Below are 22686 nucleotides of genomic sequence, written 5' to 3'. Positions count from 1 at the left end.
ATCCTGGACTTCTTGATGGGCCGCCCCCAGGTGGTAAGGGTAGGCAACAGCAACACATCTGCCACGCTGATCCTCAATCCCCCAAAAGAGGTGCGTGTTTAGTCCCCTCCTGCACTCCCTGTTCACCCATGACTGCGTGGCCAACCACCACTCCAACACCATCATTAAGTTTGCTGACGACACAACACTGGTAGACCTGATCACCGACAACGATGAGACAGCCTGTATGGAGGTGGTCAGAGACCTGGCAGTGTGGACAACAACCTCTCCCTCAAATTGAGCAAGACAAAGGAGCTGATTGTGGACTATAGGAAAAGGAAGGTTGAACAGGCGTGTCGAGTGTCCACATCACCAACGAACTATCATGGTCCAAACACACCAAGACAGTTGTGAAGAGGGCACAACAACACTTTTCCCCCATCAGGACACTGAAAAGATTTGGAATGGATTCCCAGCTGCACCATCGAGAGCATCCTGATCGGTTGCATCACCGCCTGGTATGGCAACTGCTCGGCAACTGCACGCTACAGAGGGTAGTGCGTACGGCCCAGTACATCACTGGGGTCAAGCTTCCTGACGTCCACGGCCTATATACTAGGCAGTGTCAGAGGAAGGCCTAAAAAATTGTCAAAGACCCCAGTCACCCAAGTTATAGACTGTTTTCTCTGCTACCTCACTGCAAGTGGTACCGGAGCGCCATGTCTAGGACCAAGGGTCTCCTTAACAGCTTCTACCCCCAAGCCATATGTCTGCTGAACAATTAATCAAATGGCCACCCAGACTATTTACATTGAACCCCCCACCCCCCCTTTTTTTACACTGCTAATACTCACTGTTTATTTTCTATGCATAGTCACTTTACAAATGACCTCGACCTGTACCCCAGCATATTGACTCGGTACCGGTACCCCCTGTATTTAGCCTCGTTATTGTTATGTCATTTTCTTGTGTTTCTTTTGGATTATAATTTTTTTTCTTAACTCTATTTCTTGAACTGCATTGTTGGTTAAGGGCTTGTAAGTAAGCATTTCACGGTAAGGTCTACACCTGTTGTATTCGGTGCATGTGACAAATAACATTTGATTTGATTTAGTGTGTGTGAGTGTGTATATAGTCTATATATAGTCTTGTGAGTGTGCATAGAGTCAATGCAAGATGGGGTCAGTGCAGATAGAACGGGTAACCATTTAATTAACTATTAAACAGTCTTGTGGCTTTTGTATTTAATTTTATTATGGCTTGCTTGCATTCCAAATGGCAACCTACTCCCTTTAGTGCACTTGACCAGACCCCAATAGGCCACATAGACTCTATTACCTCTGTACAGTAAGTGTTTACTGTATATAATGCATTAACAGTGGGTTAGGCAGGTGCTTGTGAATTACTGCCTTATAAACCATTACTGTCACTGAGATTGCACTTCCCCTGACCCGAGCCCTCCCTCTCTCTCTCTCTCTCTCTCTCTCTCTCCTCTCTTTCTCTCTTCTCTCTCTCTCTCTTCGGCGAGATGCCAGATCATTGAGCAGCTATTTTTACAGCTCGTCTATCATGCAAAGTGGCTGGGGTAATCCATGCCAGGTTATCTGCTAGCGACTTATCTTTTTAATTAGTGAGAAAGAAGGGGCTCTCTCTGTGAAACATCCGGCTATATGCTGGCCTGATTGCCTCTTTACAGGCAGACCGACCAGGGCTACGTCACAAATGGCACCCTATTCCCTATATACAGTAGTGTACCTTTTTTTTTACCAGAGCCCTACACTCTTAGAAAAAAAGGTTTCCAAAAAGGTCCTTCGGCTGTCCCCATAGGAGAACCCTTTTTGGTTCCAGGTAGAACCCTTTTGGGTTCCATGTCAAACGCTCTGTGGAAATGGTTCTACCTTGAACCAAAAGGGGTTCTACCTGGAACCAACAAGGGTTCTTCAAAGGGTTCTCTTATGGGGACAGACGAAGAACCCTTTTAGCTTCTAGATAGCACTTTTTCTCTAAGAGTGTAGGGTACCCTATGGGCCCTGGTCAAAAGTAGTGCACTACATAGACGGGTTGGCTGACAATGTCACGAAAATGAACGTTCAGAAATCTAGCAGCATTGACAAGAAGCTGCCATGTGGGAAATCGTTGGTGGCTTGTTTCATAATGTCTTGTTGATTTCATGTCAATGCTAATATGGCTCAAATTCGCTAGCTAGCTAACCAACAAGTGTAATGATGTATTTGAGAGACAACAGGTGCTCATTGTGCAATTGTATTTGTGCAATTGTACTGAACAAAAATATAAACGCAACATGCAGCAATTTCAAAGATTTTACTGAATTACAGTTCATATAAGGAAATCAGTCAATTTAAATAAATTAATTAGGCTCTAATCTATGGACTTCACATGACTGGGCAGGGGCACAGACATGGGCGGGCATAGGCCCACCCACTTGGGAGCCAAGCCCACCCACTGGGGAGCCAGGCCCCGCCAATCAGAATGAGTTACTCCTCAGTTTCTTCAGCTATCCGGATGGCTGGTCTCAGACGATCCCGCAGGTGAAGATGCTGGTTGTGGAGGTCCTGGGCTGGCCGTGGTTACACGTGGTCTGCGGTTCTGTTTCTGGGATCTTTAATTACAGCTCATGAAACATGGGACCAACACTTTAGGTGTTGCGTTAATATATTTGTTCAGTGTATGTTTTCAATAAACACTTGGGAGATGAAATATAGTTTGTCAACAATCTAAGCCAACTCCGTTTGTTTTGCCCCATAGTTGCGCAGCTGTCGTTTATTTGTGGTGCAATTTGAAATACAGCTCAGGAGTGAAATATGACTTGCCAGCAGGCGGGTTACAAAGAGTGGATACCTAGAACGAAGCGCCGAGATGACATTCACCTAATAAGGAAGCTCAGTGGCACACAGAGATCATTAGAATCCAACTTCAGCAGGCGCTCTGATAGGAACTGATGCACTGAGATCACAGAGAAAACACAGTACTGTGCAGAATCAATAGTATGGAAATTCAAAGTGCTGAGAAAACACCACGTGTAGCGAGGAAAAGTATTTCACAGACCAAGTTCTCGCGGCGCAGAGAACAACACGAGGCATCGATTTGACTTGTTTCTTTCAGTTTCCTTGCCATGCCGGTTGCGTTAGGGAGGTGTGTGCGTCCGTCTGTGCGTCCGTGCCAGGGTTTCCATTATGTGGCACCAGACATTTGAGCGGCAGCAGAAATGTACTGGACCTATATGTATTCGATGCATATAGGTCCAGCACAGGAAAAAAAAAAAAATGTATGAAATGTATGCATTCACTACTGTAAGTCGCTCTGGATAAGAGCGTCTGCTAAATGACTAAAATGTACAAAAATGTAAAATGGATGCATAACCTGATTAGGGCGTCCACCCATGGTGCTGAGAATGACAGAAATCACATTTAGATTATGGTAATTCATATTAACAGAACATACCACTCGAGGATGCAATGGGATGCGTCCTTCTTACCGAATTCCGATGTGCACTTTGTAGATGTCAGAATAACTGTCCGCATTTCCGTTTCCTCAGCCAACGAGACAAGTAACGAACAGCAAAATCACTAGCCTATGTCAATCTACTATCCCCTATGGTAGAAAAGTTGACCTATTCTAGTAGTCAGCTTGTTGTTCTGTGTGAGAAAGAATAACTTTAAAAAGCATTGAGTCAGATGCAACAGATCAGAACGTTTAGCTTAAAATGTTGATAAACTATTAGTCCTTCACATTATAGCTGCGTAGCAATGCGCTCACGGCAGTAGGCTACGCGCGAATGTTCATTCCATAATGTAATTAGCGGAAAACCCAGTTGTCACTGCACTTGCGAGCGGTTTCATGTGACAGAGCTCAAATTTACTTTAGAAATGTCGAAATATGGGAGATCTAAAGATGCAACAACTAGCATTGGTTGCACATATGACTACGATTGTGCCTTTGGCTACTGGACAATAAAATAAAGTTGATTTGAAAACCAATAGAGAGAAATAGGCTACTGGTTTCAATGTCATATGAAACCCTTGTGCGTGCTTGCATGTGTGTGTGTGTGTGCGCGTCTTTGTTTGTGTTTAATCGTAGCCCAGATCTGGGCAGTACCTGCGAGGCGAGCCAGAGTTAAATGGAGATAGGCTGTGTCTCCCTGAGGCCACCGGTCTCTCACATCAGTATCCCCTCACGGCCCTTGAGCCCGTCTCTCTGACCGCACAGCTTTAATCAACTCTACAGGCTTCTCCTCCTATGGCAGTGTCTCCTAGCCCAAATCACACTCACATCTGACAACAAACTAGCACTGTCTGCCCTCCTTTCCTCTATCACCTAAGAGGCAATACCAAGGAGTCAGAGATACACTGGAGTTAGCAAAACAGAGAAAAACAGAGAGAGCGAGAGTGACAGAGGGGAAGAGAGATATATACAGTAGATATAGATAGAGAGGGGGAGAGAGACAAGAGAAAGGGCTCTGGTTAAAAGTAGTGCACTATATAGGGAATAGGATTCCATTTCAGACACAACCCCAGATTCAAACCAAGACAGACCTCTTGTTTCCCGTGTAAAAATAGCCTCAGCAATCAATCACTGTCACCCAATTATGCTCGATATGAATGTAAAATATTAAAATGTCTGGACTTTAGAGAACTGTCCTCATTCTCTATTTCATTATGCATGGGCAGTGCTGAAATGGCCATATGGCTCTGCTCATTTATAGAATAAAAAATCTCTGGCTGGATTGATGAAGGTTAAGGGGACCTTACCACGGCGCATAAAACCACATTTTACGGGCTCGCACTTCAGAGCTAGCACACTGTACTCGCTCTGCTCGCAATAAGGCTTTACATTCGACTTCAGAACAATCCGAAACATTTGCTCAAGGTGAAACAATACGAGAATCTTGATTTATGGTCCTAGATCCACTGTGGCCTGCAAATGCAAGGGCGATGCCAGATTACAAATGACAAGGCAGGCAACACGCAAGGCAGGCATCTTATAATGATGGCAGTACCGTTAGAGAGAAGGCTTCAGGATTTTTGTTAATGAAATATGCACAAAATGGAGTGATATTAAGAGAGAGAAAGCAAGAGAGACAGAGAGGGGAGGGTTGGAGAGGACTCTGTGGTGTTATTTGGCCATCAACCACATTTCTTTCTCTACCTCACCCCTCACACTCTCTTTCTCTTATGTCAGTCGTTTCTCTATTCTATTCTCTCTCTCCTTTCTTTCTCCTCCCCTCCTCTTTCTCCCATTCCCCTCACTCTCTTCTCCAGCCCCTCTTTCCTCCCTCTCCTATTCTATCCCTCTCTCTATCCCCCTCTCTCATTCTCACCTCTCCCCCTTATGTCATGACCACCTTCCTCCGATGACCACTCAAGCCACGACCCTTCCCGACCCTCTCACGAATGAGGTTGTTGTTGTTTTACATTTTAAAAAGCGCTTGGAGGTTCTTTATGTCATGAATAGTGCTATAAAAGTTGAATACATTCGGAATTATAATTGTACTTGTTTTCTTTCTGCGGTCAATACTGCATGCCTAATGAAGGCCTGCCTGTGCTACGTAAAGATGAGGAGATGAACAGTGGAATGGACAGAAGGGGAGAGATGAGGAGAGGAAGAGGGGGATGGACAAAAGAGGAGAGATGAGAAGAGGAAGAGGGGGGTGGACAGGAGAGGAGAGGTGAGGAGAGGAAGAGGGGGATGGACAGGAGAGGAGGGAAGAGGGGGATGGACAGGAGAGGAGGGAAGAGGGGGATGGACAGGAGAGGAGAACATCACGGCGCCACAGTGTACAGGGCCTGTCACCTGGGATAATCCACGGTGGCATCTGAGGTCAGGAGAGTGTGTACACAGATGCACACTGGTGTGAAATAGCATTAACCACTGTGAAACAGCATTAATGCTCCAGCATGGGCTACTGACGTCACAGGCCATGTCATTGATCACTGAGAGACTGGAGGGAGAGAAGCAGTGGAGCATGAGAAAGGTAGTCCCAGTCCCCCCAGACCACACAGGCACATACTACCTGGCTGTGTTCTAAATTGGTGTACTCTATTTGTTTTATAGGACACTACTTTTCATCAGGGCCCATAGGGCTCTGGTCAAAAAGGAATGCATTATGTAGGGAATAGGGTGCCATTTGGGACACTACCTCTGACGGAACATAACACCTTAGCACGGCAGCCGTGTGGCTTTAAACAGACGCTCAACCAAGGACACAATGTCCTCTGTGTGTCATGTACTAGTACTCAGGCGCAGTACATTTACTCCATTGACATTGACCAACACACAGACACACATACAACCATTCATTCCTTTCCTGGGATGTGCTGTACTCTCCTGCCAAGCTTATTTAGAGAGGATTATAAATGATGTGTATTTGTCTTGTTTTATTTAGAGGTTTATCATTGTCGCTTTGCACCGGGTTTCATATTTTTATAAAGCATTATCTGACATTGAAGGACATCAGGAATGAATGAGAATAAATGGCATCCTGTTTGCTCTTCGCCTGAGAATGGTACAATGCGTGATGGCGCCCTATTCCATATATAGTGCACTACTTTTGACCAGGTCCCCATAGGGCTCTGGTCAAAAGTAATGCACTAGGAAATAGGGTGCCATTTGGGGTCTGCAGGATCTCCTGTAGGTCCACTCTCCTGGCCAATCATTCTAATGGGGCTCATTAGATAGGTGAAGGCTGAAGGTGACTGGGCAGAATTACGCTCCCTACTCTAAGTGTTCTTTATGCCCCGTTTTCTTGGAGGACATTCTTACCTAACAGTTGTTGCCACATCTATAGGTTTGTATACTGTATAGGCTTTACAAGGCCATTTGTATGGTTTCTCACTGGGAGCAGAAATGTGCCTGGGCAATAAACACCAGCAAATGTTTTTCCTTGAGGCCCCCAATATTAGCCAAATAATGAGCATTCTGTGCAAAAGCCCCAATTTAGACCAGCCCACTGGGCTAAAGATGGACCGGCCCATCTGGCATTCACCTTAACTGCCGTATGGCCAGTCAATTTTTGCTTTAACGTTCGTTTGTCATTTTTATAGCATTTTTCAAGGGTTTTCATTGGGTTTATGCTACATGGATATTTGATGTATTTTTTGCTAGTGGTAAACTAAGCCAGCCATGTCCCATTCCAGCTTCCCTTTCTCTGTCATCTACAGGTAAACGTTTAGCAAAGTGCCAGGTGAAATTACTGTGGGTTGTATCACTGTGCGTTTGGCTTGGCTCTCCATCGGCCACCAGCGACAGAGGAGCTTGTCACGCTCTCACAGGCAGAGGAAATGGAATCCGGAAAGGGCCATGTCCATGTCACCTACTGCCGCTACCACAGACAAACTCAGCTCAGATTACGATCATGTCCAATAACATTTGATGTAATTCGATTCTATCTTAAAAATTGATATTCCTAAGGCCACAATCAGGTTACGATTTGGAGTCTGTGTATGTTTTTTTCTCCTGTCTCTTTTCTCTAGTCAGTGACCTATTTTTTAAGTCTTTATTGTTTAAATCCCTTTTCATAGAAAATGTAATGCCTTGCTACGGGGGGGGGGGGGGGGGGGATTTGTACGACATGTTGCTCCCTCCTGTCTCGTCCAAAAATTGTGGAATTTGCGTTATCTTGCATTGAATCGATCTGTCTGTGTCATAAAGCGGTTATGTCAGGCCCTAGGAGGGAATACTGTTTATTAAGTTTGTTTTATTCAGATGGACTGGGTGTGTCTCCCAAACCACACCCTATATATTGTAGCGCACATCTTTTGACCCTATGGGCCCCTGACCAAAAGAAGTGCACTAAATAGGGAATAGGGGGCCATTTGGGACACACAGGGTGGATGGCTGTCCCAGAGGGAAAAAGGTCATACGTGATTTTATAAATGGAACACATTGATCCAGCCATTGTACAGATTCTATTCACCAACCATTTGCACAAGTGCAGTGTGGTCATTGTTAGTCAGAAGGAAACACATGACAAAAACAAAGTACCCCTTGTGGATAGGCCAAGTACCCCTGGTTGGGAACCACTGATGTACCCTAAAGCAGGGAGACAGAGGAGGGGAAAGACACCCTATTCCTTGTCTAGTGCACTAATTTTGACCAGACTGTCCTATAACCCCGTAGGGCTCTGGTCAAAAGTAGTGCACTAATATAGGGAATAGGGTGTCATTTTGGGACGTAGACAGTACATTAGCAGGCTCATTCATAAAGATATAAGTGAGTGTGGGTGAGTCACAGCCTGCCTGCCAGGCAGCATCTCTGACTGCAGTTATTTTTTACACCTCACACAATGGGGGGAGAAAATAGCCCCGCAAATAGCACTACTCTCTTCTCAGCTGGAGACGCTAATAAAAACATCACGGAGAATTCGATTCAGGGAACGAATCCATGGAGCTCAGCTTTGTCTCCCGATAAAGACTTCTGTGAAGTCAAAACGCTGTATTTGGGTGTTGGAATAATGCACTTGGGAGCAGCCTATTCCACGTGCGGGCCTCTCATTTCCTATCTCAGTATAATGTTTTAGTTAGCACTGGTATTCTCAAGTTCAGGATGTGCATATCACTCTTCTTTTCTTCATGCTCAGCTTTTACTGCCCAAGACAAAGGTTTCAGCCTACAAGAGAAACCTGGCATTATATCATGTCTTATCTTGTGTAGCCAAAACTTTGCATCTCTTCGTTGTCTTTCTTTGGCAGACTAAACCGGTTGCGTTTGCTGTCCGCACAAATGTCAACTACTGCGCCACCAACGATGACGACGTCCCCGTGCCGGGCATGGCCATCTCCTTTGAGGCTAAAGACTTCCTCCACGTCAAAGAGGTCAGGGGTCACAGTACCATCACATGGGGACGAGGTGGAGGAGAATGGGGGGGAAGAATGAGGATGATGAGGAGGAGGAGGAGGAAGACGATGTTGATAACAATGATGACGAGCAGAAGGAGAACACAGATGTATTAACCGGTTCATGTCCGTCCCCCCTGTAGAAATTTAACAACGACTGGTGGATAGGACGCCTGGTGAAGGAAGGCTGTGAAATCGGTTTCATCCCCAGTCCTGTGAAGATCGAGAACACTCGGGTACAACATGAGCAGAGAGCCAAACAGGGCAAGTTCCATTCCGGGTATGTACCATCCCCCCCCCCCACCTTACTGCAATCACCATGGAAACTAACATGCACCTCACCCAATCATTATTCTTGCATTGAGCCGACCCTTGAGATAGCCGACACTGTCATCCTGCAACACCTCAGATATACTGATATCAATTATATAGCTTGATATGAATTATTTCTCTTTGCAGTAAATCGGGAGCAAACTCCTCTACCAGTTTAGGTGAAGTGGTTCCTAACTCGCGGAAATCCACCCCCCCTTCCTCTGGTGAGTAAAGGAGGGCCTTGCGGCAGGCATTTGGAGAAAGGTTGCCACGTTTTTCACTAACACAAACAAACTCTTTACTGTAATACTTGGGAGTTATTATCAAACCTCCATCAACCTCTAAGAGGGCTTGAAGAGGAAGCGTGATAGAAATAGGAGACGAGAGTGAGTTTCATTAGGAAGGTCATTATTTTGACCTTACTGCTGGCCTATCTTTTGTACACTTCAGGCGTGTTGTCCAATTGGTTGCTAAATCTACACGATGTGGCCCTTTAGTGAAAATGTCAGAATGGTGTTTATGTCTTAGACACTGTGGCCTTAAATGTTTACTTACCTTATGTGCTATTGTTTACTGTCATTGCTCACCCTAGTTTGACTATAGTTGACCGTAGCTTGATTATGGTCTGTACAGTTTGTTTATGTGGTGGAATAACCTGTGTATCTATCCAGTGTTAGGTGTTCAATGTTACCCTTGTAGCCTCCTGTGTTTGCATCTGTGTGATGGTGGCCTTGTGTTGTGTCCATGTGCGTAGCCGTTGACATTGATGCCACAGGCTTAGACCCCGAGGACAATGAGCTTCCAGTCCACCTCCGCTCCCCTAAAGCCAGTCAGCCAAACGCTGTCATGTCACCCACCCTAGCCAAAGAAAAACGAATGCCCTTCTTTAAGAAGGTAAACGTGGCATCTACGCCGGTATTTTCTCTCGATCTCCTCTCTCTCTCTCTCTCTGTCGGTCGGTCCGTCCGCACAGCTACCCACGACAACTGCCTCACTGTGGCTGCTCAGCATCACCCTGTCCACCGTCTGTCCGTTCCCCCCGTTCTGTTTGTCCTCTTTGTCCCGCCATAGTCCGTGTCTCTTCCCTCCCTCCGCTGGGCGTTCGAGCCATTAGCATGCATGTTGCCAGTTTCTTAACCCTCTCTCTCTCCTCTTCCGTCTGGGCCGTAGCTAAGCAGAAGCAGAAGTCGGTAAGTTATATTGCCGTGCAGCATGCACCAACCCCCAGCAGGGCCTTGGGGGTCTGGGGGATGTGCATCGGTGATTTCTCTGCAGTGGTTGTGGTCGTTCCTGACACTCCAATCTAACTCACTGTTGTCTGTGTGTGTGTGTGTGTGTGTGTGTGTGTGTGTGTGTGTGTGTGTGTGTGTGTGTGTGTGTGTGTGTGTGTGTGTGTGTGTGTGTGTGTGTGTGTGTGTGTGCGTGTGTGTGTGTGTGTACGTGTGTGTGTGTGTGTACATGTGTGTGTGTGTGTGTACATGTGTGTGTGTACATGTGTGTGTGTACATGTGTGTGTACATGTGTGTGCGTGTGTGTGTACATGTGTGTACATGTGTGTGTGCATGCGTGATGCAGATTTAGTGGGAACTCATTGTATTCAGCTATTAAACCAGAAGTGTATCTACAGTAGTGCTGTTGTGGTGATCATATTACCGCCACACCGGCAGTCACGAGTCATGACCACAGTAAAATTCCACCTGACCATTGAGTCACAATAATCTCCTGTTATTCACTCTGGACATGCTTTGGTAGTACCCAACTTGCTAGACCATCAGGTTCTAATGGCCTGGTACTCAGGGCTCTATTGTCCCTTCATCAGGTTCTAATGGCCTGGTACTCAGGGCTCTATTGTCCCTTCATCAGGTTCTAATGGCCTGGTACTCAGGGCTCTATTGTCCCTTCATCAGGTTCTAATGGCCTGGTACTCAGGGCTCTATTGTCCCTTCCTCAGGTTCTAATGGCCTGGTACTCAGGGCTCTATTGTCCCTTCATCAGGTTCTAATGGCCTGGTACTCAGGGCTCTATTGTCCCTCTAACCACTCTGATATCAATGCAAATGAAATATAAAATCACATCAAACACATATCATCAAAACAGTAGGACTCTAGTACTCTTAAAACTCACCTCACTGTGATGATCAATTTTGAAGAAAGTAGTTCAACAATGGGTTGAAACAGTGTAAAACACATATTTGAGTTTATGCATAGATTTATAAGCCCGAGCCCGAAAAAAAACAGAATTAAAATGATGATTGTGCCTTTATAGAATGCATAGCCTACCGTATTACACATGGCAGAAAAACATAAAACAAAACTCATTTAAGATGTCTTTGGTACATCATTGGTCTAGCCTATACTCCAAAATGAAACAAATCTCCTTTGAGTGTAGACTATTATTATGCATACTGCATTTGACTGGCTACCTTTATGCTACGCTCCAAAATGTCTATCCATAAGTCTGGGAGAGAACGTATAGCCCCTTGGTTCATTGGTTGTGCACTTGTCGGGGCAGCGAGAGCATGCTCCTCAAACAGTGATTGATGCTTGGAGTGAAGTAAGTGTTGTTATATTTATTTCTCAGCTGCTCATATTAAGCACATGCTCCGCTATAAAACCGAAGTAGCCTACAAAACGGACCAGTGGGAAAGCACGCGGCCTCCATTCGCTATTCGAGTTCCATGTCTTTTTTCCCCTGCCCCTGCTCATTTGATAATGGGCCATTCTAAATCGAAACTAATTTTACCTATTAGCAAAGACGAGATTAAATTGAGAATAGTCTGTCTGAATGGTGGAAATATGATCAGTTGATGAGAAAACGGCTGTGCAGCCTGAGGCAAGGAACAGAGCTCAAGCTTTTTTTGCGACTTTCGCAAATCATCAATAGCCTAATGTAACGATGTGCGCTGAGAGTCGGGAAGCAAGTTCAGGGAGTGAGTGTTTTAATAAATGAACACAACATAATACAAAATAAGAAACACGAACCACGCACAGACAGGAAACTGAAACAGAAACAATGACTCCTGGGGAAGGAACCAAAGGGAGTGACAGATAAAGGGCAGGTAATCAAGGAGGTGATGGAGTCCAGGTGAGTGTCATAATGCGCTGATGTGCTTAACGATGGTGACAGGTGTGCGCCATAACGAGAAGCCTGGTGACCTAGAGGCCGGAGAAGGAGCACACGTGACACCTATAATCACACCATGCCGCCCATGTACAGTACCAATCAAAAGTTTGGACACACCTACTCATTCCAGGTTTTTTCTTGATTTTTAGTGGCGACATCAAAACTATGAAATAACACATATGGAATCACGTAGTAACCAAAATGTGTTAAACAAATCAAAATATATTTTATATTTGAGATTCTTCAAAGTTACCACCCTTTGTCGTGATGACAGCATTGCACACTCTTGGCATTCTTTCAAACAGCTTCACCTGGAATGCTTTTCCAACAGTCTTGAAGGAGTTCCCACATATGCTGAGCACTTGTTGGCTGCTTTTCCTTCACTCTGCAGTCAAATTCATCCCCTGGTACTGTATGTTTTGATTTCTGAGACATTCTAAGGTTTGTATCATTCACAACTAAATCTAGCATATAGGACCTGTTTCAAATGATCACTTTTACGCTCAACATAGCCACTTCATACAGTAAGCGCAATCGCTCTGTAATGGGAAAAATATCCTTTTTCTTTTATTCAGCTAAATTCAATTATATTCTTCTTACTATAAAATCGTATACAATAAAGTAATGGCACAGGATTTATAAGCATACATTTTCTTCATATCATAATATTTCTTTAGACGTGACAAAATGAAATAGTGGATATATTGTAATGGTGTATATTAAATTGATTTATTCAACTTTTTTTAAATCAACGGCTTGTATCTGGGGAGGCCTGGACATGCTAAACGTGTTAATTAATGGTAAATTACCTGAGACCGCCATCTTTTGCATGACAATAACCGTCTGACAAAATGTCATGACCGCCACAGCCCTAATCTACAGTGACAGCTATTAGCATCCTTGTTGGTTTGGTTGTGTATCTTTATCACACAGCAACATGAATCAAGTGTGACCTCCATTAGAACAAATACAACTACTATTCTCACGTTAGTCTAATTATGAAAGAACTAAATCCAAAATAAATCCATTATTTTGTCAAGCACTGCCATATTAATACACAGTTTCAGAGGAGTTATGGAAATCCCATAAGGGCTTTCTTGGCACATGATGGTGTGTGTGTGTGTGTGTGTGTGTGTGTGTGTGTGTGTGTGTGTGTGTGTGTGTGTGTGTGTGTGTGTGTGTGTGTGTGTGTGTGTGTGTGTGTGTGTGTGTGTGCGTGCGTGCGTGCGTGCGTGTGTGTGTGTGTAGGCCAACCTCATACACATAACCCACACACATACACACATTGCATACACAACAATAGTTTTCGGTCATTGTGTGCACTCCATGTCTTGACTTGATGCAAAGCTTAGTAAACAGAAAACTCCTCTCCGTTCACATTTCATGTCCTTTCTTCTTGTAACATTATATTTATGGAGTTTTTAGTTTTCTTTTTACAATAATCAGATAAAGAGGTACAGTCTCATCTCCTTTCTAAGACCATACAATTACAACAACAATGGGAACAATAGCCACCATTTTCCATCATCCAGCAGCATGCATATTTTAGTAACAATAACCCTGTAGCCTAGGCCAGCAAAATATGGCCTAAAATATAGTGCTCCAGACTTGGATGCTCTGGCATGCATCTAGCAGCACTTTCCCCGCTCTGATGTAACGAGAGTTCCCCAGGGACAGCCAGTGACGGCAGCAGATGTTAGCAGTTGAAGAAAAATGAAAGAGAGGGAGACGGACCGAGAGAGACAGATACAGGAAAAGAGAGAGCTAGAGAGAGAAAGAGAGAAAGGGGGAAAAAAGAGATGGAGACATAGAAAGAGAGAGCGAAAGAGATGGAGGGGGAGAGAGCGATAGACAGCAAGACATTGGAAAGAGAGGCTAAGACACAAAAACAGGGTGAGATGGAACAACAACAAAAACAGCAAGAGCGGTAGATACTGTAGTTAGCAGTAATATTGAGTTGTGAAAAAAGGTAGTAGAGGTGTGACAGACTCAGTGCTATCACCTCTCTCCCGCTCGCTCTCTCTCTCTTCATCCATCTGTCATAGCTGTCTCCAGTAGTGCTCAGATCACGCACTGTCGCTCCTGCGGAGGAGAAAGCGCTTTCATTTTCCCTACGAAGCGATGGCGTGTCAGTCTTGTCTGTCTGCCGTTGCGTTCCTCAGACATACTGCACCGTCGCACCGCTGGAACTGTGACAGCACACACAGATGTGGCATTAGAGGTCTACTGCCTCACTGTCACACACACACACACATCCCTCTGAAGCTGTCACTGAGATGCACTGAGCTCCCACTCTGTCGCTGTGTGACTGGGTTTCTCTGCTAGTTTGTTTCGGTTCTACCGTTTCCTACCGTTTTAGTTCTTATCATCCCTGTTCTGACTAACCAGTTCCCCTACTGACATTCCCTTTTGAGTAGATAACAATTATGAAATGAGAGATTCTGCTCAGTATACCTTGACCTCCACACAGATTTGGATTGTTGTTCTTATGTTAGGCTGCTTGTCAATTCATTACGGGGTCGGTGAATTCAGTTCAGAGATAATCTTAGTATTTGCTCTGTCTAGAGTATCATTCAGTATAACGTCTTACCGTTTTATATTTACTCAAAATGAAAACAAAACACCCCTATTTCTATGGACCAGAAAACCATGATGGATGAAGGGATGTACCAGTCCCAGATTGCCCCTTTAACTGGCATCCGTCATGTGTGTTGAGTGCAAACTGGGGCTCACAGTTAGAACAACTCATTTCATAGTTTGCCAAGTTCCTTTCAGTTCTAATAAGTGGTATAGTGTGTTTTGCTTTTTCCCCTGGACTTAGTGTGCAATGTTGAGTGTGCATGTGTCCAAAATACCGCCATTATTTCCTATTTAGCGCACTACTTTTGACCAGGGCGCTGGTCAAAGGTAGTGCACTATGTAGGGGGTAGGGTGCCAAATGGGCTGCGGCCTCTGTATAATAATCCCCCTGGATGTGAAGCTGATGGGTTGTTTTCTGTCGTCGGGCAGACGGAACACATTCCTCCATACGACGTTGTGCCTTCCATGCGACCTGTGGTCCTGGTTGGACCGTCACTGAAGGGCTATGAGGTAACAGCATTGTTATTATAAGGGATTGTTATAAGTTGTTATGCAGTTGTTATAAGTGGTTATCACTGATACTACCACCCTCACCACTAGTACATTCTATTTAGATCACTACTTGTTAAGTTTGCCAAATCCGGTAACTTTCCCCCAAATTCCCAGGTTTCCCAGAAACCCAGGGAATATTCTAAATGGGATTTCTGGAAAACCTGGACATTTTGGGGAAATGACCTGAATTCTGCAACCCTACTACTGGTACTAGCACCAATACTACCCTCACTAATCTGTTTACACTAATTCCAATTCTTCTATTTGTTCTCATTGAGGACACATGGACACACACCAACAGAGCTGAGATTTGTCTTCACCAACCAACCCACCCATGCAAACACACACACACAGTCTGTTTTCAAAATGATGGTAGTTCCTTAAATGTTCACTATGTTTTTATTGTCCCTTTTGCTTGCAGGTGACAGATATGATGCAAAAAGCACTGTTTGACTTTTTGAAACACCGATTTGAAGGGAGGTACGTGCTTTTCGTCCTTCCCCCTCTCTTTATCCCTGTTCAGTCTGCTCTGCCTGAGTCCTATAGGCTGGTATTTAGTTGTCCCGGGAGGTTTTGCCGAAGGAGTATGTAACAAGTTTGTTTGGCCTGGAGATGTGTGTTAGCTGTTGCTTTAAATAGGCCTTCTCCATGTCCTTAATAGGCCATAGTGGGCCCTAGTGCAGCACAGGGTTCTCCTCAGCTCCTCTCCATGCACCAGTCCCTGCCTGGGCTTCCTGGCCAGTCTCCCATCCACAGTAAATAAATGATGTTACAAAACTCATACTGTACTCATACTGTAAACCGTTTTATATTCTTCTCAGAGTGCAAGCCTTTTGATCATTAGCAAGATGTTTTACATATTGTATTTGACTATAAGCATACTCACACCATCTCTGTCCTCGTCTACTAAACCTTCCTTAGAAATCACAACTCTCCCCTCTTCATATGGAGATTTTGTTGCTATCCCCTTTTTCTTTTGAATACAGTGCTCTTTCCAAGTGTTACATTTTTTATTGATAGTGATCATGAATCGAGGCTATTTGATTCAGAAATCAGAGCACGCTCTATTCTCTCTCTGACCAGTTATTTTTTTCTCTGCCTTCCTATCAGAATATCAATCACTCGTGTCACGGCAGACATCTCTCTTGCCAAACGCTCCGTCCTCAACAACCCTAGTAAACACGCCATCATCGAGCGCTCCAACACACGCTCCAACCTTGGTAAGTTCTGGAAGTATGAGACCTCTGTGTTCCTCCAGTGCCCTTTGTATTTAGAGAGACAAATTGCAAAGAGAAAAGGGAAGGAGTAAAAGATTAAACAAAGCCTTCTGATGTGTCCCAAATGGCATCCTATTCCTCATACAGCAGTGGTGGAAAAAGTACTCAATTCTCATACTTTGAGTTAAAGTAAAGATACCTTAAAAGAAAATGACTCAAGTAAAAGTGAAAGTCACCCAGTTAAAATACTACTTGAGTAAGTCTAAAAGTATTTGGTTTTAAATATACTTAAGTATCAAAAGTAAATGTAGTTGCTAAAATATACTCAAGTATCAAAAGTAAAAGTACGAATAATAAAAAAAAATCCTTATATTAAGCAAACCAGACGGAAAGCCAGGGTCACATTCCAACGCTCAGATATAATTTAAAAACAAAGAATTTGTGTTTAGTGAGCCCGCCAGATCAGAGGCAGTAGAGATGACCAGGGATGTTCTCTTGATAAGTGTGCGAATTGGACCATTTTCTGTCCTGCTAAGCATTCACAATGTAATGAGTACTTTTGGGTGTCAGGGAAAATGTATGGAGTAAAAAGTACATCATTCTCTTTAGGAATGTAGTGAAGTAAAAGTTGTCTGAAATATAAATAGTAAAGTACAGATACCCCAAAAAACTACTTAAGTACTTTACACCACTGCTATACACTATACACTCTTAGAAAAAAAGGTGCTATCTATAACCTAAAAGTTTTCTTCGTCTGTCCCCATAGGAGAACCCTTTGAAGAACCCTTGTTGTTTCCAGGTAGAACCCTTTTGATTCCAAGTAGAAATGTTTTGTGTTCCATGTAGAACCCTTTTCCACTGAAGGTTCTACATGGAACCCAAAATTGTTCTACCTGGAACCAAAAAGGGTTCTCCTATGGGGACAGCTGAATATCCCTTTTGGAACCCTTTTTACTAAGAGTGTAGTTCATTACTTTTGACCAGGGGACATATGGCTCTAGTCAAAAGTAGTGTACTATATAGGGAATAGGATGCCATTTGGAAGAAAGCCTTGAAGATGGTTATAATGCAGACCTACAGATGTTGGAAGGGGACGATTGACCTGTCTGGGGATGTGATTAAAAAGGTTTGTGTTTGGAACAAAAGATAGGGAAAGAGAGGAGAATCCAGAAGCCTGCTGCCAGATAACACGGTCAAGAACCCAGCTGATTTTACCAGGCTTGATTAACAAGCTGCGGTTTAGAATGAAACAGATTCCTCAGCTATGACCTCACGGTGTTGGCCGGAGAGCCAACGGAACTATGGAAGCCACAGTACTAATCTTTGTATTGGATCACTGACATGACCAACGGTGCTCTGTAATGTTACTCCTGGGGTGCATCCCAAATGGCACCCAATTCCCTATTTAGTGCACTACATTTCTGATGTGCCGGTTGCTCTGGCAGCGATGTCCCGGGATAAAGCCCTTTCTGTGGAGCCTCAGACGGAGCGTGGATGGAAGCTAGTAGCACCTCCCTCCATCTACCCCCACTTCCCCCCTCATCTTTAAAGATACTTTAAGACTGGGTTACACTTAAAGCACTGCACAGCTCTGTACAACCTCTGTGCTCCACTTTTGATGACAAGCTCTTTAACTGGAAGCCAATGCAACTGTATAATTATTTAATCACTTCAGGGACACAAGTGTTGACAGTGCGCTGAACCCTAACTCTGTCTTGATAGCAATAGATATGAAGACTTTTCTGAAAACAACAATTGTTCCCAATGTTGCTGAAGTTATTTCAGGAATCTCTTACAAGCAGACCCATTACTTGAGTTAAGCATGTATGTAATTGAGTTAGTGTGTAAAAAGTAGTATTTTACGGCCTATGTTGCATTCCAGTCACAGCTGTTAGTTCCTGTTTGATTTCAGCCTAGATATCATCAAAACCCAGTGTTTTCAACAGGAAGCGTCTGATATGAAAAACATCATCATAAAATGCATCCCAAATGGCACCCTATTATTCTCTTTATAGTGCACTGCTTTTGACTATGGCCCATAGAACTCTGGTCAAAAGTAGTGCACTATATAGAGAATAGGATGCCATTTGGAATGAAGCTTTGAAGTTGGTTATAATGCAGACTTACAGATGTTCGAAGGGGACGATTGATTAAAAAGGTTTGTGTTTGGAACAAAAGATAGGGAAAGAGAGGAGAATCCAGAAGCCTGCTGCCAGATAACACGGTCAAGAACCCAGCTGATTTTACCAGGCTTGATTAACAAGCTGCGGTTTAGAATGAAACAGATTCCTCAGCTATGACCTCACGGTGTTGGCCGGAGAGCCAACGGAACTATGGAAGCCACAGTACTAATCTTTGTATTGGATCACTGACATGACCAACGGTGCTCTGTAATGTTACTCCTGGGTCGTGTCCCAAATGGAACCCTATTCCCTATTTAGAGCACTACTTTTCTGATGTGCCTGTTGCTCTGGCAGCGATGTCCCGGGATAAAGCCCTTTCTGTGGAGCCTCAGACGGAGCGTGGATGGAAGTTAGTAGCACCTCCCTCGATCTACCACCACTTCCACCCTCATCTTTAAAGATACTTTAAGACTGGGTTACACTTAAAGCACTGCACAGCTCTGTACAACCTCTGTGCTCCACTTTTGATGACAAGCTCTTTAACTGGAAGCCAATGCAACTGTATAATTATTTAATCACTTCAGGGACACAAGTGTTGACAGTGCGCTGAACCCTAACTCTGTCTTGATAGCAATAGATATGAAGACTTTTCTGAAAACAACAATTGTTCCCAATGTTGCTGAAGTTATTTCAGGAATCTCTTACAAGCAGACCCATTACTTGAGTTAAGCATTTATGTAATTGAGTTAGTGTGTAAAAAGGAGTATTATACGGCCTATGTTGCATTCCAGTCACAGCTGTTAGTTCCTGTTTGATTTCAGCCTAGATATCATCAAAACCCAGTGTTTTCAACAGGAAGCGTCTGATATGAAAAACATCATCATAAAATGCATCCCAAATGGCACCCTATTATTCTCTTTATAGTGCACTGCTTTTGACCATGGCCCATAGAACTCTGGTCAAAAGTAGTGCACTATATAGGGAATAGAGAGCGATTTGGGATGCATTCATAATGTATTACAATCACCAGACACATCTGGACTCTCAGCTCAATTTCCGGCAACAACCAAATAGGGCAAGCGGTGGCTGTACTGTATCTGGGTGTGTCTTAGTCATTGCAGCAGTGGATGTGCAAACACAAGTTTGTTTGAGCTTCTAATGAAATGTAATGAAGTGAAGTGTTGCTTGAGGGAGATTTCCTGGACTGTCTGTGATTTATGTTTATGACCTAACCGTGTCTATCTGGGGGGAAAGTGCATTAGCTAATACATGTTCTCTCACATTAAATGGGTTACTTTCATATTTCCGCATGATCCTATAGCCATTCAGTTTCGATAATCTCTCCTTCTCTCGCAGCCGCATAACTGAAGGGCGGAATGAAAGCAGATTCATGGCTTGACTCTCGTTCTCTCTCCCTCACTCTCTGTCTCTGTCTCTCCAACCCTAATGCTCTCCCTCTCGTTCTCTCTTAGTAGCTGAAGTGCAAAGTGAGATAGAGCGTATCTTTGAGCTGGCCCGGACCTTGCAGCTGGTGGTTCTGGACGCAGACACCATCAACCACCCGGCCCAACTGGGAAAGACCTCCCTGGCCCCTATCATCGTCTACGTCAAGATCTCCTCTCCTAAGGTGAGGCCAAGCAAGGCAAATAAGTGGTAACTTACATCTAGTCTGGTTTCAGTCAGTCACCTTCGGTACACGGGAGACTACTCGAAGAGAGAGGGCGGCCAGGTACGGGGGTACCCCCCGCCACTTGTGTCTGCCTCAATCAACCGCTGGCTTCCTCTCTTCACAGACTTCTTAAGGATGGGTCCGGTCACCTCAGCGATCCGGTTCTACATAGACTTTCGACACTGGGCTAGCTAAATGAGCTTTGCATGGCGTGCTAGCCAGGTTGGCTAACTCACCGAGGCGAGCTAACTATAATAGCTATTCCTGCCTCCCCACTGTGGTGTTGCTGGGCTAGCTAGCCTAGCTTATGCTAAAAAGCCTCCTGGCTAACGTCGGCTAGCATGCTTAACTACCGTGAGTAAAACTTACTAGCTTTCCCCCAGCGTTAAGGCAACCCCATTCCTATTTTCAGTTCCTGGAGTTGGAGGGAGTGACGGAAATGGGGTTTAAATGCACCTCCGATGTAGAAGCAGCCCTCTGAGCACTTGGCTGGGGTAACTCCCGGAGCGTGGGGCCAGGCATGTGTCTGAGTGACCAGTGCGCCCCTCCGCAAAAACATTACTGTGACAACAGTGCCCCCACGTTTGGCAGACGGCGTACTACGTCAGCCATTGCCAGAGCCCCCTGTGCTTATATAGGGGCCAAGCTTCATGCAGGCTATACAGTCTCACAGAAGCACAACGTATGTTGGAAGCTTGTCCATGCTTAATGCTGCCGCCTCTGTTACCCCGCGTTCCACTGTGTTCACAGTGTTCAAGGGGTATATCAATCTCCCCAGGGTCAGAGTAACAAGTTGGGTCAGTGTGCCCATGGATGGTCCATTACTGGGATTCATTGATTCCTGCCTGTAGCTCACTAGTCACAATGAGGTGTCTAGTGATGCAGGTTATAGGCTCTATAGGCGATGAGTTGTTGGTAGCGGAGTCGAGGGAACGAGCAGGGTTAGACACGACCACGCTATTATCCCACCGCAGTCTCTGTGGTTCATAAGAGCCCCCAAAATGAGCTGTCTGTCTCCAGCTCAATGCTTTTCATTCCTGCGAAAGAGATTCGATTACCAATCGCCCCTGTCTGTTACAACAGAAGGGGTCAGTTTTTCAGAGCTTACCTGTCCAATTTCCAGCTAGGTTACAAGGGATTTTGTCACTAGTACCTATGACTGGTTGGTAGGGAAACCTCCATGATAACGTTTTGTTCCCTGGGTCTAGGTTTTATGTGTGTGGTCCAGCGCTGGGTGCCAGCCGTTTACTGAAACGCATCTTACCATCTGAACCGGGTGAGGCTCGTTGTGACAACAGTGCCTTCATGTGACACTGCCAATCGGGGTACGTCACTGATCGCCAGAGCCCGTGTACCCAGAGTGGGCCGGGCTTTAGGCAAACCTTGGCACATAAACACAGTTTTTTTTTCAGCCAAGTTCCACAGTTTTGACGGGTGGAACTTTTGACGGGTATGTGAGTTCAATGAAAAGTATTCCTTCTCCATGTTCAGACGCACGGTTGTCAAGAGTGGTGGAAATGGAAGAAGAACTAATTTCAGACGGCACTTCATGGGAGTGTCGCGGTCTGCTCCGACCAATGGCATGCATGCGCACTGTCGCCCTGGATCATGCGAACAGTGACGTCAGGGTACAGGCTACAATTTGTTGTGCGTCCCCCACACGTCTGCAGCATCATCACGTCGACTGTTCCCGAAGCCTCAGTACCATTTTCTGAGGGAGGAAATATCCTCCCGTCTCCAGAAGCAGGCAATCTGAGTGGTTCCTATGTCGAAGATCCAGGACTGCTGGTACAGCCGCTATTCCTGGTTTACGAAAACGGACGGGACTTTGCGTCCTATTCTCGAACTACGTGCCCTCAGCAAGCACCTCAGAGTCTACAAACTCAGAATGCTCACGATCCGAACGCTATTACATTGATTGGCTGGTGGCACATCTTTTCTAACCGCTCGGCTAATAACCGCTCCTCGGTCACAGGGGGAAAAAAACTGCCGCTCCAAATTCGTTCCATTCATTAAACTCACCATTTAACCAACACCCATCTACTATTGTGACCACCCGGACCTACCATTTGGTTTTGAAGTATTGAAACCAAACCATTTGATTTGAATGAAAACTATTTTAATAAACAGAATGAAAAAGTGACTGTAAGAAGCGCTCATCATTTGAAATAGGCTACATTGAATTACATTACATTAAAATGCATATAAACACTCTCTAACTAGGTCAAGAACCAGACAGGTAGCCTAAGAAGATATTAAAGTGTATTATTTAGGCTATAT

The 22686-nt window shown here is 44.6% G+C and overlaps 1 protein-coding gene across 10 annotated transcripts in view; it reads left to right on the top strand.

The window, feature by feature from the left end:
- The window catches only part of cacnb2a (calcium voltage-gated channel auxiliary subunit beta 2a), a 110493-nt gene that overhangs the window by 77267 nt on the left and 10540 nt on the right, over positions 1–22686 (top strand). For 4 of the 10 annotated variants that reach the window (NM_001173925.1, XM_014180607.3, XM_014180611.2 and 1 more), the window contains 8 exon segments: positions 8687–8809; positions 8974–9110; positions 9290–9366; positions 9897–10036; positions 15275–15355; positions 15819–15877; positions 16508–16617; positions 20210–20364. In NM_001173925.1, the coding sequence (NP_001167396.1) occupies positions 8687–8809; positions 8974–9110; positions 9290–9366; positions 9897–10036; positions 15275–15355; positions 15819–15877; positions 16508–16617; positions 20210–20364 (882 nt within the window). 10 annotated transcript variants of the gene reach the window in all.

Source organism: Salmo salar, chromosome 29, assembly GCF_965601325.2.
Source record: "Salmo salar chromosome 29, fSalSal1, whole genome shotgun sequence".
Classification (NCBI taxonomy): Eukaryota; Metazoa; Chordata; class Actinopteri; order Salmoniformes; family Salmonidae; genus Salmo; species Salmo salar.
This window is presented reverse-complemented; position numbering and strand designations above follow the sequence as displayed.